The 15,337-nt window shown below is 43.9% G+C and overlaps 1 protein-coding gene across 1 annotated transcript; it reads left to right on the top strand.

Moving 5' to 3' along the window:
- Positions 1-226: 226 nt before the first annotated feature.
- Positions 227-14,570, top strand: znf711 (zinc finger protein 711). Its single transcript, XM_076291700.1, has 10 exons — positions 227-356; positions 4,954-5,032; positions 5,142-5,239; positions 6,007-6,260; positions 6,363-6,573; positions 7,828-7,986; positions 8,418-8,555; positions 10,420-10,557; positions 11,202-11,348; positions 11,776-14,570. The coding sequence occupies exons 3-10, from the start codon at positions 5,161-5,163 to the stop codon at positions 12,993-12,995; spliced, it is 2,346 nt and encodes a 781-aa protein (XP_076147815.1). The 5' UTR covers positions 227-356; positions 4,954-5,032; positions 5,142-5,160; the 3' UTR covers positions 12,996-14,570.
- The last annotated feature ends 767 nt before the right edge of the window (positions 14,571-15,337 follow it).

Below are 15,337 nucleotides of genomic sequence, written 5' to 3'. Positions count from 1 at the left end.
CATAGATTCAGATAATCTGTATTCAGTCACTGATATGCGTAGTAACATAATATTTAGCATAGCCTATGCACCAGCTTGCAAGTCGATCATATGGCAGAAGAAACCGCTACAGCTTTCAAGCGAGTGACGTAAATAGACAGGACAGCAGTGAGCGAGGCCGCGCGGTATTGTCTGCCCCCCTCCCTCCTCTGTTGTAAACGAGCAGCCTGATTGGCCGAGGCCTGGAAAAGTGTTCGAGGATTCAGAATGTACAGGCCGCAGTAGCCATACCGAGGAAAAATACAGGAAAACTACGACAGATTAAAATACAAGAAACAAGGATATTTACTGACGCTTTACGAGGAGTGTAATAACAGGTAAAATAATTTTCACCAGTGCACTTTGCGCTGTGAATTTTCGGCGCGGGCCCGCTTGGCCTGCTAGGGCCTTGTCGGAAACACAACAAAGCCGAAGACGGGCCTAAGCAATTTTAGCCTCTGCATGCACCTTCCAGCTAGCCAGCTAGTTAGCTAGCTTGTCCGTCGACTAATTCGAAAATACACAGTACACATGTCTTCATAGTCCGATTGGACGTGATTGGATGTGTTTACCGCACGGTGCAGTAATTTGTCAACATACCGTCATTGCATTTTTGTATGCAATGCACTGAACGCATTTATTTGCAAATAGCTGCCTTGCTAGCGCTAGTTAGCCACATAGCAATAATTAAAATGGCGGAAGACAAGATGTCGGCTGCTGTCGCAGGATGTCTGCATCGAAACGCCTGGTTATCAAGTTCGCGGAATGCATGTTATGACCGGAAAACATAACACATCTTAGAACGTAGCACATAGCTGTTATTATTACTATAGCGAAAGTTCACCTGTTAATTGTAATAACCTACAGGCTAAGCGTTATTTACATCACATCTAGAGTGTTCCTCAAAGGGGAGACTGTGCTTGCACGCTAACCTGGCAGCCAGCAACCAAACAGACGGCCATCATGCTCCAAGCTGCTGTGCAGCAAAGAGCTCTGGGTATATAAACTTGGCGTGACGGGTGCAGGGAAGACCTGCGTGAATGCATGAATCAACATTTATCTACAACATTTGTAATCGATGCAAACATCGCTTTCTACTATGCTAGGGATAGCGGTATGCATCCCGCCCAAATTTAGCTTTCAGCTTCTCAGACTAGCACTCCACACGCTGGCTGTATTTTTCCAGTGGGTATTTGATGTGACGCGAGGGACTATTTACGTCATTTGGGAAGTTGCTTCACGTACCGTGAGAAAATCAGAGTTATCAGAACTACATCACTGACCAAGAACACACAAACACTTAAACTACAGTATAATTGTTGGTTATTCATCCATAATCATTCGTGCATAACGTTGATAACAACATACAAAGATAAGCTAAATAAAACTGTGTTTTAAGTAAGCAAATAAGACGCAGAAGAATTTCAGAGGGATAACTGTCATATAAGTAACAGAAGGTATCAATATATCACATTAGGTGCAGCATTTTCAAGCTCAGCTAAAGGAATCACTAACTTATTGCCTTGAATTTAAGATGTGAGTTTAATACACAAAGATAAATCTCTTTGACTTCAAGCTCAATTAGTGAAAAAAACTATTATTGTTTTAAATTTGTTGAATTGTCTGATAAGTATACACTCACTGGCCACTTTATAAGGGGAGTAATTCTTCAACTATGGTACTTTTCTTGTCCCTGGAAGAAATAAGAAAAACTTTTTTGTTTTTGTCACACATAACCATGGCTCATTCTTTTGTATGTGATACGAGGCCTTTAAATGCATGGTTTTGACTTCCGTAGGGAGTAATTAAAGGAAGAAAGATACAAGTAAAGATGAGTAAAAATGAGAGTATGTTTATTGAGCGTAATTTCCAAATGGCTCATATTTCTTGTGGATGTAAAAGCATTTGGAAAAATCCAAGGCCATATTGTGTATTTTTTTGTGTATGTAATGCTAACTCTCACAACTGGCAGAAAGAAAAAAGAGCAAAATGTAATTTCTGCCACAGCCATTTCCACCGCTTTTTTCATGGTTTTGTAGCCTGGTGCCAGTGGTGATGGTGGAAATGACATGGTGACAGGTTGTGTTGGAAATTACATTGTCCATGCTAAAAAGCTGTGTATTTGCCTTATAGTACTAAAAAATATAGTAAAAAAAAAAAACAAAAACATAATTACATACCATATTGTGTAAAAATATTGCATTTTTTTGTCTTAATGCTTTCTATTTATGTCATTATGTCATCTCCACCCCACTTTGTTTTTTCCTCTACACACTTTCATTTCATCACAGCACATATTTTAAGTTAAACATATATAGGTTAACAAAATGCATTTCTGGAAAATTAAAACATTTAATATTTGGGCAGATATGAGTGTAATATTTAATCAAACACATTTGGAACAGTAGATATTAAGGTATTTTTGCTTGAGAACACATGTTTTGTTGTGCGATGGAAATGACAGTTGGACTTTTTGAATAAAATGGGCAAAATATATTATTTAAGTAAAATCATCACAGCCACTGTTAGGGCAAGTATCTAGACAGAGCGGATACATAAACCATCTAACAAGATTTTTATTGAAAAGATGTAACATTTTCTGGAAAAGTCCAGGTGAAAGACTCGCCTACCATAGCTGAAGAATTACTGAGGTACACCAGGTACAGGGTTGAACCAAAGTCAGACAAGTCCCTCCACTCGTTGGCCATATTGCAAAGCACTTTGGGCACCGATCGGGCATCCTTTTGCCTTCAGAACTGCCTTAATTATAGGTGCTGAAAACATTCCTCAGACATGTTGGTCCAAATTGACATGATCGCATCACACAGTTGCTGCACATTTGTCAGGCTGTGCATCCACGATGCAAATTTCCCGTTGCATTACAACCCAGAGGTGCTGTATTGCATTGAGATCTAATGACTGTAGATGCCATTTGAGTACAGTGAATTTATTGTCATGTTCAAGAAACCAGTTTTGAGATAATTTGAGCTTTGTGACATGGTGTGCTATCCTGCTGGAAGTAGCCATCAGTAGATGGGAACATTGTGGTTATAAAGGTCTGTGGACGTGGTCAGCAGCAATACTCAGGTAGGCTGTGCATTTAAACCAGGGGTCTCCCTTCTTGTTTCCTCCAAGAGCTACTTTGACAAAATGAACATGGCCGAGAGCTACTCGTGTTTTATAGGCTCTCAGTAGTAGCATGTATTCACGTAGCTGATCTCCACCCAAAACAGCTGAATACGTTTTGTATGCGTTTTAATGCTCCTTTCAATTCCTTTACCTTCTGTCTTTGTAGATTGTGAATTTAATTTGATAGGAATTTTATCAGGTTTACCAAGTGACTTTGTTATCAAATTTATCACCAAAGTGACTTTGTTATCAAACAAAACATTTTCCTTAAACCTTATTTTGAGAGCTACTCAGAAACAGGTGAGGAGCTACTGGTAGCTCGCGAGCTGCCTGTTGGAGATCCCTCATTTAAACGATGCTCAATTGGAAAATATCCCCCACACCATTACACCAACCGTTGATACAAGGCAGGATTCATGCTTTTGGCCATCTTTGCCAAATTCTGACCCTACCATCTAAATGTCGCAGCAGAAATCACAACTCATCAGACCAGACAACATTTTCCCCAATCTTCTATTATCCAATGTTGGTGGGCCTGTGCAAATTGTAGCCTCAGTTTCCTGTTCTTAGCAGAAGACAGGAGTGGCACCGGTGCAATCTTATGCTGCTGTAGCCCACCAGCTTCAAGGCTCTTTGTTGTTGTGTGTTCAGAGATGCTCTTCTGCATACCTTGCGTGTAACGAATGGTTATTTGAGTTACTGTTGCCTTTTATTATCAGCTCAAAACAGTCTGGCCATTGTGCTCTGACCTCTGGCATCAACAACACAGAACATCCGCTCTCTGGATACTTTCTCTCTTTCAGACCATTCATTCTGTAATCCCTGGAGACATGTTTGTGTGTGTGTGTGTGTGTGTATATACTGAGTATTCAACCTGTTTCAGAGTTTCCGCTTGAAAAAAATGGTGCCGGTCAAAGTGACCGGCAGAGGTTTTGTTTTCCGGACATTTTGATGATATGCCGGTCAAATATTCTATTATTGCACCTCCACTTCCAACGTCACTGATTCTGACAGACACTCCGACACTCCGGCTTTTTCTCTTTTGGTGGTGGAATCGACCAGACATCTGAGGCTTTAGGCATTACCAAATACCTTCATCCATCGCGTCTGGCCTCTGAAAAAGCTTTTCAGACTAGTCTGCCTGGCCCTAGCCATGTTTGAACCGTCTCAGTCATTCGTTCGTTGTTTAACAGATGTTTTAAGCGTGCGCTTCCTATTTGAAATGCAGCATATGCTTGTTGTTTAATAACTTTCAAACGGTAGAGCCTGTTCCTTTAAAACATAGCCAAAGGACTTGCTTTGGTATAGGCCTACATTTTAGGCTTATTCTCAAATTCCGATTGTGTTAGAGGGACGGGGTTATTAGCCAATTTCAATCGGACAATTTGATCGGACAGATTTAATTTTGTCGGACATTTCATTTTTTACCGGCCAAAGTCCGGCAATTACCGGATAACGGAAACCCTGACTTGTATATTTGTAGCCTTGTGGTGCTGCTGGGGTATCTCAGGTCAGTTTATGCTGGATTGTAGTCTGGAAACTCAATGGAGATGAGCTTGGTGATTGAGGGAGCTCAGGTGAAGTAGCCGACTGTAGCAAATCTGGCTTCTGTATAGTAATCTGAAACACATGATTATCCTAGCGTCCAAAGTGCAGTGAGATATGGAGTCTTGAAAGGAAGGACTAGCTATTCATTGCTGCAGGATAAGGGAGTTTGAATTAGTGAACATTATGTGGGCCTTTGAAGTGTTGTTTTCATATTTGTTTTGGAGCAGTGATGCTCTAACTCTATTTTTCCTTCTCTAGTTCACAGCTCTCTGATGAAACAGCTGAACCGAACCTTCACGTTGCACTTACTCAGCCCACACAGTAATCAGATGTGAAGGTATGCTCGTTCAACTAATCTCATAGTTTTGGTTCAGCCCTCAAAACACGTGAACCTAGGAAAGTCGACGTCACAACACCGTGTCTCTCTTCTATGTGCTTTCCCATAGCTCAGCGGAACCATAGCCAATGGACAAGGGTGGAGGCCTTCTTGAGCTTCACTCCCAGGATCTGAAGATGCCCCACGCTATGATCATGCAGGACTTCGGTGAGGAGGCCGTTTAGTGGTTGGTTGTATGTTCTTGAAATTTCACTCTTTTTTTATTATTGTAGACCTTTAGAAGCCCAGTTTCTCAAAGTGTTTGGAAGGATTTAAGTCAACATGATAATATTAATCAGAATAATATAAACACTTTATAGACATTGTATAGAGACCATGCTATATAGAGCTTTACAGACAAAGCATGCAGGTGTGCCAAAATGTGCAGTGGGAGAGGCAGCTTCCCCAATTACATTTTTGAGTACTGTCGGAATGTTATAAAATAAGACCTACTATAAAGGTGACATACTTGGCCCACAAATACCACAAAAACAACAACAACAAATAAACAAACCAAACAAATGGAGAGCACTTAAAAGGAGAGAAGAGGAGAGCAGAGCTACTTCAGGGGAGAGGACGGTATTTGTTGTTGGTGTTGTTGTTGTGGGGTGCAACAAAAACAAAGCTGAGTGGCTTCTTGTGTTTTAAGAACCCGTGTAATAATGAAGGCCATCTGCAGAGTGCATCCTTACTACTTTTATTCCACACAATTTGGCCTAGAGCTCTTACAGATCTGTCTGGTGCTGTCTTCTGTGGAAAAAGTATGCCAGTACTGTGAATCCTCCATGACGTATAATTCACTCCTTTGTACTCCTGTTTTCCCCTCCTGTTCTGTCTGTCTCCTCCTCTCCTATTCTTTCTTTTCATCTCCTCTCTTCTCTGTTCCTCTCTTGTTCTCTCCATCTCCTCTCGCCTACTCTCCATCGCCCCCCCAGTGGCAGGGATGGGGGGCATGGCCCACATCGACGGCGACCACATCGTGGTGTCGGTGCCAGAGGCGGTGCTGGTGTCAGACGTGGTGACCGACGAGGGCATCCTGCTGGAGCAGGCGCTGGAGGCCGAGATGGTGGAGGCGTCCGACCTGGACGAGGCCGCTGACGTCATCATGGCCCACGAGCCCATGTTGGGGGCGGAGGTGGCCATCGAGGAGGCCCTGGAGGATGAAGAGGAGGAGGAGGAAGAGGATGCGGCTCTGGAGGAAGGGGAGGATGAAGATCAACACCACCACCACCATGTGCTGATGGCGTCCGATCTGATCGAGGCAGAGGTGGAGGAAGAGGAGGAGGAGGAGGAGGGAGGGGTGGGTGTGGACGAGCAGGTGGGAGTGTTTGTGGGTGGCCCGCTGGAGCACGAGCTGGTGTCCGAGGAGGTGATGGTTGCCGAGAGTGGAGAGGCGGCGGTCATCCAGGCACGCAAGGGCGTGCCCGCGTCCACGGTAACCATCAACACGGAGGCAGACGAGGATGGGAAAACCACATCGGAGGACTACCTCATGATCTCATGTAAGTGCTGCATGGTCATGTACAATGTTTATGTTTATGTTTATGTTTATTGGTTTATTTGATAGGGACCATGCATATTAATGAACATTGTGTAATAAACACCATGTAAATATGCCAGAATTAGTAAAAAGAACTACTTTTCATCTGCAGTCCCTAGGCAGGTGACATAGGATAGATATAGATAGCCAGCAGTCATACAGCACTCACACACTGTAAAATTAAATACATACACACATACATAAATACACAAGCACAGAACTAACAGAATGTCACTACAGGGAGAACACTGGGATGGACTGATGTATGTCAACAAACCCAGATAGATGGGAGGCCCAACCACACACTGAATCAGGCTTCACAAACTTCATAGTTCCAGTGATTCTGTTTAGTGGGTTCTAATGAGACAGAGTACAAGCCTATCATCAACAATGATATGGTTGATTTCTACTGTTGTAGTTTACTATTGACCTATTGGAAAGTTGTTTTTCCAGAATGTGAAATTGGAGTCATAGGAATATGTATTGACAAAAAGTATTGCCATTGTCCAATACAAGAATGCCGTACAGGAGTTACTTGGAAGTTAAGAAAATATTACCCTACATTTTCAGTTTTTTTTTAACTTAACTAAAAAATTATTAGATTTCACATGGCATTATGATAATACACCAAAATCCAGGAACCAGCCCTGAAGCAGGTTTCTCTTCAGACTCCACAGTGCTTAACTGAGTGGATTTAACTAGCCTAAGGTGCCATGCTGCAATATTAGACCTCCAGGAACGCACTTCAAATGTATTTCACATCAGCCTGCCCCTAGGACATGCAGATGGAAATTAGCCACGCATCCATTTCTGTCACATTACTCCAGTTGTGATGTTCATTAATGTGTTACATTATACAAATTCTACATGAAATATTCATCATAATATTGCAGATAAGGGTCACAGTGCCACAGTTGGACGGGTTAAGGATTGAATATAAAGGATGTTTTTGTAAACAAAGTTTGGAAGGAGCCCACTTCCACCTTCTAGGAGATTTTACCCCTCCTTACCTGTTCACTGTGTCACACCTTACAGCATCACAAAGCCTTCCACCTTCTCCCTATTCTCTATGTCACTAGTTGCTCTAAGCTTACATTACATCTCATTGTCACGGTACCACGGTACAGCTAGCTACCAGACCAAACATGCTTTTGCTCAGCAATAATTATCCAGCATTCCGATGGGTGAACTAGTGCTTTGCTGTTGTGTGGTGTAGTGGATGACGTCGGCGAGAAGCTGGACATCGGCGACACGCCCCTGAAGATCAGCACGGCGGTGACGCATGACGACGGCGACTCCAAAGAGGATGGCTATGGCTCCGACGTCATCAAGGTGTACATCTTCAAGGCCGAGGCTGACGACGACGTGGAGATCGGCAAGTGCACATAAACACGTTCGCGTTTCCATTTGCAGCGTCTTTGTTTTCTTTCTGAGATTGTTAAAATAATTGCTCAAATAATGGGGAAGTTAATAGCTGTCTGAGGTTGTTTTGAATGTAAAATAATATTTACCTCCCCATCCTACTGCTTACATTCTCTGTATGGAAATGGCGGAAATAATGAGATTTTTAATGTATAAAAAACCAATCATTCATTTTATTTGTGTAGCACTTTTCAAGACGTGAAATGTTGTTTACAACTCTTGCTGACTGCTCATTAAATTCATCTCGATTAGAGGCATAGTCTGCCATGACTTGGGTTATAAATCACTAAGTGTGTGTGTGTGTGTGTGTGTGTGTGTGTGTGTGTGTGTGTGTGTGTGTGTGTGTGTGTGTGTGTGCGCCTGCGTGCGTGCGTGTGTGTGTAGGTGGCACAGAGGTGGTGACGGAGAGTGACTTCCAGAACGGCCATGCAGTGCTGGAGCCGGCGGTGGCGACGCGGTTGCCACGGGAGAAGATGGTGTACATGACCGTGAAGGACAGTAGCCAGGGAGACGAGGACATGAGTAAGAGTCACCACTAGCCTTTAGGCTCTAGCGTACCCTCCTACAGAATGACTGCTGCTGGCTGAGGAACTGGACATTTACATTTATTCATTAAGATGTTAATGTTAATGTTATCAAAAGTGACTTGCATATGTCAACTATATTACAAGGGATTACATTGTCCCCAGAGCAATCTCTGGGTTAAGTGCCTTGCTCAAGGGCACAACGGTGGAAACCGGGAAATAAACCCACAACTTTTCAGGCTACTGCACGCTAGCCCAGCTCCTTAGCCACTACACTACCATCACCTAAGGACTCAGGTCATCTGTGTCTGTTTCGTACTTAAATGAATGGCATTATTGGCAATATGGATTATATTGATAAGTATAAGTATATATACTCTTTTGATCCTGTGAGGGAAATTTGGTCTCTGCTAGAGATGCACCGATATGGAATTTTAGGGCCGATAACGATAACCGATATTTATTGGTTTGTTGTGGCCGATACCGATACGATAACCGATAATATTACTCTTGAAAAAAAATTGTGAAAAGTGATTTGGGGAAAGCATTTAATAAGCATAATTGTATTGCAGTCATTTTACCTACCACCAAATGATGGACAGAACTCATAATAGTCCTCAATAGTACAGCAGTCAACATAACAGTAGCCTAGCCCTACAGTATGTGTGGCTCCTTTAAGTGAACCTGACGTCAGTGAATTGCGAGTGAGTGGCTAGAGAGTATGAATCGTTTTCATTTAGGACTAAACACTCATAAACGGCTCAGCTGGGAATAAGCTACAGTATAGCGACCAAATCAGAGTTTGTGAGGGAAACTTAGGTTTAGTTTCAACTGCGGGTAACTGAATAAAGCTGCAACTCCTCAGACTGTATCTTATGTCCGTCTACTCTGTTGCGCACAACCTGCTGCAGCAGAAATGAAAGGGGTTAGCCCCGAAGGTTTTAATAACATATTATGATGACCTGTCTGGAACTGAAGCAGGAATGGTTAGCATATTTCTAGGTAATAATACAAAACCCAAGCTAAAGTAATGCAAATATAATACTAAAACACAACTTAGAACTAGGCCTACTTATGTACTCGTCCCACTAACGAGTTTGTTTATTTGTTTCCCCGACCAGCGCGGTAAAGTGCAAACACACCAGCACAAGACGACTCTAGATAGGGCTGAGCTCCGCTCTGTTAAGGTTAAATGGCAGATCATTCACGAGAGGATTTTGAGATGCAGATTCCCAAATGAACGTATATCCACAGATTTTGTTAAGAGTGGTGAAATACATTCACACCGCTGACATTATATTGAGGAAAAAATATAGCCAACCAAGCTCAAGTAGCTCAGTGTAGCCAGACGGACCTTACGTAGGCCTAAATTAGGACTTTAAAAAATATCGGCACAAATTATCGGCCAGAATTCTGTTATCGGACCGATAATAATATTTTCATTTTTTCACTTATCGGCCAATAATATATCGGCCACCGATATATCGTGCATCCCTAGTCTCTGCATTTATCCCAATCCGTGAATTAGTGAAACACACTCAGCACACTCAGTGTGTGTCTGTGTCTCTGTGTCTGTGTCTGTGTGTGTGTGTGTGTGTCCAAAGTTCTAACCAGCAGGCCACGGCTGCCCCTATGGCACCAACCATCTGCATACCACACAAACTGTGATACAATAATCAGAAGCATTGGTAAATCATGTTGTATCCTGTAGCATGTTTTTTTTTCACTGTTTCGGACATTTGAACAATGGCACTACCACTGCTTCACCGTGCCCATAGAGGTGTCATGGTGATGATGGTGGTGGTGGTATAAGGTTGTGTCCCTTCACCGCCTGACCCTCTCTGTCTCTCCTCCCCTTGCAGACTGTGCTGAGATGGCAGACCAGGTGTACATGGAGGTGATCGTAGGGGAGGAGGAGGCCTCTGCCATTCAGGAGGCACAGTTGGACGACTCCCCCGCCAACAAAACCCTGGTGCCTGTGGCCTGGGCGGCCGCTTATGGTGAGGCAGTGGTCTCTTCCTCTGGCCTGTGTCCTGTGGCCCTTTTGTGTTGGTGGCAGGATTAGGAAGGGGACTCGCATCTACTTCAAGGAAAAAAAACAGGTCTGAAGTCATTTAGAGGTTTACGGGTTCCATTTTTGGAAGAATGGAATGATGGTGAATAAAGTAGGGTGTGTCTGTGCAGCCTGTGTGACCTGAAATGTACTACACATTAGTGCGTTAGTCCAGTATTATTTGTGCTGCAATATACACTTGGGTTTAAGGTTAGGGTTAGGATTAGTAAATAAGTGCAGGTGTTATTGTCATGTACTCATAAATAGTCTCAAATGTCTCATAAATAGACATTTATCTGTAATGAACATTACTGTGCTCAAGAGCCAGCTGAACTGTAAAGAAGAATAAATTAAATAGAAAAATTAAGAGAAGATATGTTAATTTCCAAAATTTCAGTAAACAAGACTGAAGTGTGGGTGAGTATTAGAAAGATAAGAAGATAAAAAAAATATAATAATGTGAATCGGAGTTAGAGAAAATCACTGGATTATATATTACTTGATTACCCCCACAGTTACACTTAATTTCAAGTGTGCACCAAGCCCACACATGCGTACTGTGACCATGAACTCCCTCTGTGTTGGCTTCAGGTAATAACCTGGAGGGTCGGCTGGAGAGCAAGCCGGGCGCAGTGACGCCGTACCTGCAGATCAGCGACAGCGTCAGCACCAACCGCGTGCTGAAGCAGAAGGCCAAGAAGAAGAAGAAGGGCCCAGAAGGGCGGCAGTGCCAGACGGGTGGGCATCACATGGGCATCACATGGGCATCACATGGCCATCACATGGGCATTAGAGTCACTGCAAGAATGTGTGATGTAGTTATTGTGGTCAAAATCCAAAACACTCATTTTGGTTACAGTGTATTATAGCATAACATAAAGCTGTGTAATGGATTATTATTTAAATTAATACCTCATATTGAATATTTAAATAATATAGTTTCATGGTAATGTCTTCTAATGTTTTGGATTTGTGATATTAATGTATGATATTATTATACTAACTATATTAATATTAATAATATTAATATTATTATAATAACTACTTTCTTTCTTTCTTACATGAGAAAAATGGTCTGACACATATATAAATGTATATGTATATATCTTATACTATACTAACATATTTTAATCTGTCTTCTCCCTGCCCCATCGGACCTCCCCAGCGGTCATCATCGGTCCAGACGGCCAGCCCCTGACCGTCTACCCCTGTCACATCTGCGGCAAGAAGTTCCGCTCGCGGGGGTTCCTCAAGCGCCACATGAAGAACCACCCGGACCACATGCTGAAGAAGAAGTTCCAGTGCACCGACTGTGACTTCACCACCAACAAGAAGGCCAGCTTCCACAACCACCTGGAGGGCCACAAGCTCAGCTCCAGCGCCAAGAACGAGCGGGAGCGCGAGCGGGAGCGGGAAACGGAGCGGCCGCCGGAGTACAGCGAGTACACGCGGCGCTACCACGAGGCCACCAGCCCGCTGGGCTCCAACATGCTCATCCTGCGCGACAAGGACGAGCCCAAGATGCACCAGTGCAAGTACTGCGAGTACGAGACGGCCGAGCAGGGCTTGCTCAACCGCCACCTGCTGGCCGTGCACAGCCGCAACTTTGCCCACGTGTGCGTGGAGTGCGCCAAGGGCTTCCGGCACCCGTCCGAGCTGAAGAAGCACATGCGCACGCACACGGGCGAGAAGCCCTTCCAGTGCGCGCACTGCCCGTTCCGCTGCGCCGACCAGTCCAACCTGAAGACGCACGTCAAGAGCAAGCACGGCTCGGACCTGCCGTACAAGTGCACGCACTGCCCGCAGGCGTTCGCCGACGACAAGGAGCTGCAGCGGCACGCCGAGGCCCTCCAGGGCCACAAGACGCACCAGTGTCCGCACTGCGAGCACAAGAGCACCAACTCGAGCGACCTGAAGCGCCACGTCATCTCGGTGCACACCAAGGACTTCCCGCACAAGTGCGAGGTCTGCGAGAAGGGCTTCCACCGGCCCAGCGAGCTCAAGAAGCACTCGGAGACGCACAAGGGCAACCGCGTGCACCAGTGCCGGCACTGCGACTTCAAGACGTCGGACCCGTTCGCGCTCAGCCGCCACATCCTGTCGGTGCACACCAAGGAGCTGCCGTTCAAGTGCAAGCGCTGCAAGCGCGGCTTCCGCCAGCAGGGGGAGCTCAAGAAGCACATGAAGACGCACAGCGGCCGCAAGGTCTACCAGTGCCAGTACTGCGAGTACAACACCACGGACGCTTCGGGCTTCAAGCGCCACGTCATATCCATCCACACCAAGGACTACCCGCATCGCTGCGACTACTGCACCAAGGGCTTCCGCCGGCCCTCGGAGAAGAGCCAACACATTATCAGACACCACAAAGAGACGTTGATGTAGACGCATGCACACACACACACAACACATAACACACACACACATACACTCACACACATACACATGCACGCACAAATGTATACACATCATACACATACACACATACTTACACCTCTTCACCCTGGTGCCACAGGTGAGCTGTTACGCACACCAGGATTGTGGGGAAAACTGAGCATTTAGACATCTAACGGCGATAACACTCTAATCAGCAGCAGTCCTCGTTTTATTGGTTTTATTTTATGTTATTTTACTTTATTTAGTTTGTTCCCCCACTCCTTTTCCGAGGAATAGGTCTTAAACGAATTCACAGCTACAGATATAATGAAATGAGTGTGAGTGGTGAGTTGCAGAGCCCAGCTAGGAGAAATTGTGTCACTTTTTAGTTTCTCTAGCACCGCAGAAACGACGAAAACACTGATTGACATTCAGGGTCTCAAATGTCTATTTTTATATCCACTTTGCTGAAACGCTGCGGGTGGATAGGCTACTCGATCAGCTGGAAGTGGTGTTCAGAGTAACTCTGTGCCAGCCCCGCACTTCCCCCAGAAAAACGGGGCCGTCGATCTGCAGCTTCACACGTCAGTGCAGTGTGGCGTGGCGTGGCGTGACGTGGCGTAACGGAGCCCCAGGCTACGGGCGCGATGTCTTTGTTTACCGTTTAGTATGTAAAAGACCTTTTACCTGTCGTTCTTTTTAAAGCCAATCACAACTCAATCATGTCAAAAATCAATGTGGGCAGGTTTGTGGTATGTGATGTTTTGCACTCGTTCACGCACGTGTGTTTGTGTGTGTGTGTGTGTGTGTGTGTGTGTGTGTGTGTTTGTGTGTGTGTGTTTGTGGAAACGTTTGCATCCACTCCTGTAACGGACACGGGCACCTGTCTCTGGTAACTCTGAACTCTAATGTACTTTGTGGCTAACACCAAGCAGAGCAGTATATACTAGTCATCCACACTGCAGCTGACCCTCACTCCTTATGGTGTCATGACAACGCGCAGTTTTTAAATTCTGTAACATGGTGGTGTTTTAACTTGACTCAGTGTGTCACATCATTTTGTTGACATGACACGGATAATTACCATGAGGTAGTCATGGATATACCCCCTGGCCTGCCACTATGGAGTTAAATGTGTGTGTGTGTGTGTGTGTGTGTGCGTGCGCGTGTGTATATCTGTGTGTTTGTGTGTGTGAATGAGAAAGAGTGAGTGTTATTATATGCACTCATGTGTTAGCACCTACATAAGTGGATTGACTTGCACGCATTGCCAACCGTTATGGAACTCTCTCAGTCAGGCCTTACATGTGTTATTTTTTTACATGCACTGAATACAGTAAACAAATCAATTAGTTTTTTTTTTTTTTTTTTTCTTTTTTTAAGAAACAAGTGTCTGATGTTCTATGTAAAGTAACATTTTTGCTCCAAAAAGATTGTGTATATCTTAGTAAACAAAAAAAAATAAGAGCACTTTAATTTCTCTTTATATTTTTTTATTGGTGTGTATGCGGGGGGGAATGAGTGTGTAGGCCAGGCAAGGCATACTAAATTAGGATTATTTAAAATAAAAATAAAAAACAACTACATTCTTGTAATGGCTGTCATTTTCTCTTGTGGCTCACAGAAAATTGTTTTACCTGAATTTGTGTTCTTGGTTCTCTTGACGAATATTCTTGCCATCTTCACTTTCACAAATATGTATGTATGTATGTATGTGTGTGTGTGTGTGTGTGCGTGTCTGTGTGTGTGTGTGTGTCTGTGTGTGTGTGTGTGTGTATGTATGTATGTATGTTCTCACAGAAAGTGCTTAATATTGGCCCAGGGAGACTAGACCAACAGATACTTTTCTTTGAGAGATGGTCACTGCAACTCCCCCTCCTGATGCCTGTCGTGGGTCCTGTTCTCCTGAATGATACAGCTCAGTATGATCTTAAGGAGCTTGCACACTGCTCCAACAAACTCCAACATTCTAAAGTTGGCAGCTGTTGGTGGTAGTCTTTAGAATGTTCATAAAACCAACTGTCATGTCAAACACTTAATGACTCCATCCAACAAACGCCAACAAACACAGATAGCTGGCCCACACTGACCCAACTGTTGGTGTTGGAGTTTGTTGGCGTTTGTTGGTAAAGCAGACTCAGTATAGACTCTTTGAACTGCATAAACAAACATGTGGGTTCGTAAGGGATTTCCGATACAGAAAACAACACAACAGCTAATGGTAACTTGGGGACCAAATAAAAATGAAAAAATTAAGATTTAAGTCAACAATTTGTAGATCATTACACTAAAGTCTAATTCATTTTCATTTCAAAGTATCTGCGTTAGCTTTCAACATTTCAACTGGAAAC

Source organism: Alosa pseudoharengus, unplaced genomic scaffold, assembly GCF_046254945.1.
Source record: "Alosa pseudoharengus isolate Yale_2024_CS ecotype anadromous, Long Island Sound unplaced genomic scaffold, YU_APseudo_1.1 YU_APseudo_1.1_scf_19, whole genome shotgun sequence".
In the NCBI taxonomy this organism is placed as follows: Eukaryota; Metazoa; Chordata; class Actinopteri; order Clupeiformes; family Clupeidae; genus Alosa; species Alosa pseudoharengus.
The sequence above is the reverse complement of the archived record's forward strand: the minus strand, read 5'-3'. Positions and strand labels throughout refer to the sequence as shown.

Bases quoted from the DNA above. Each gene is read 5' to 3' on its own strand.
- znf711 (XM_076291700.1), top strand. From the start codon at position 5,161: ATGGACAAGGGTGGAGGCCTTCTTGAGCTTCACTCCCAGGATCTGAAG. The intron at 6,261-6,362 runs GCTCTGGAGGAA...GAGGAGGAGGAG, and splicing joins AGGAGGAGGAAGAGGATGCG to GAGGGAGGGGTGGGTGTGGA. The intron at 10,558-11,201 runs GTGAGGCAGTGG...TGTTGGCTTCAG, and splicing joins GGCCTGGGCGGCCGCTTATG to GTAATAACCTGGAGGGTCGG.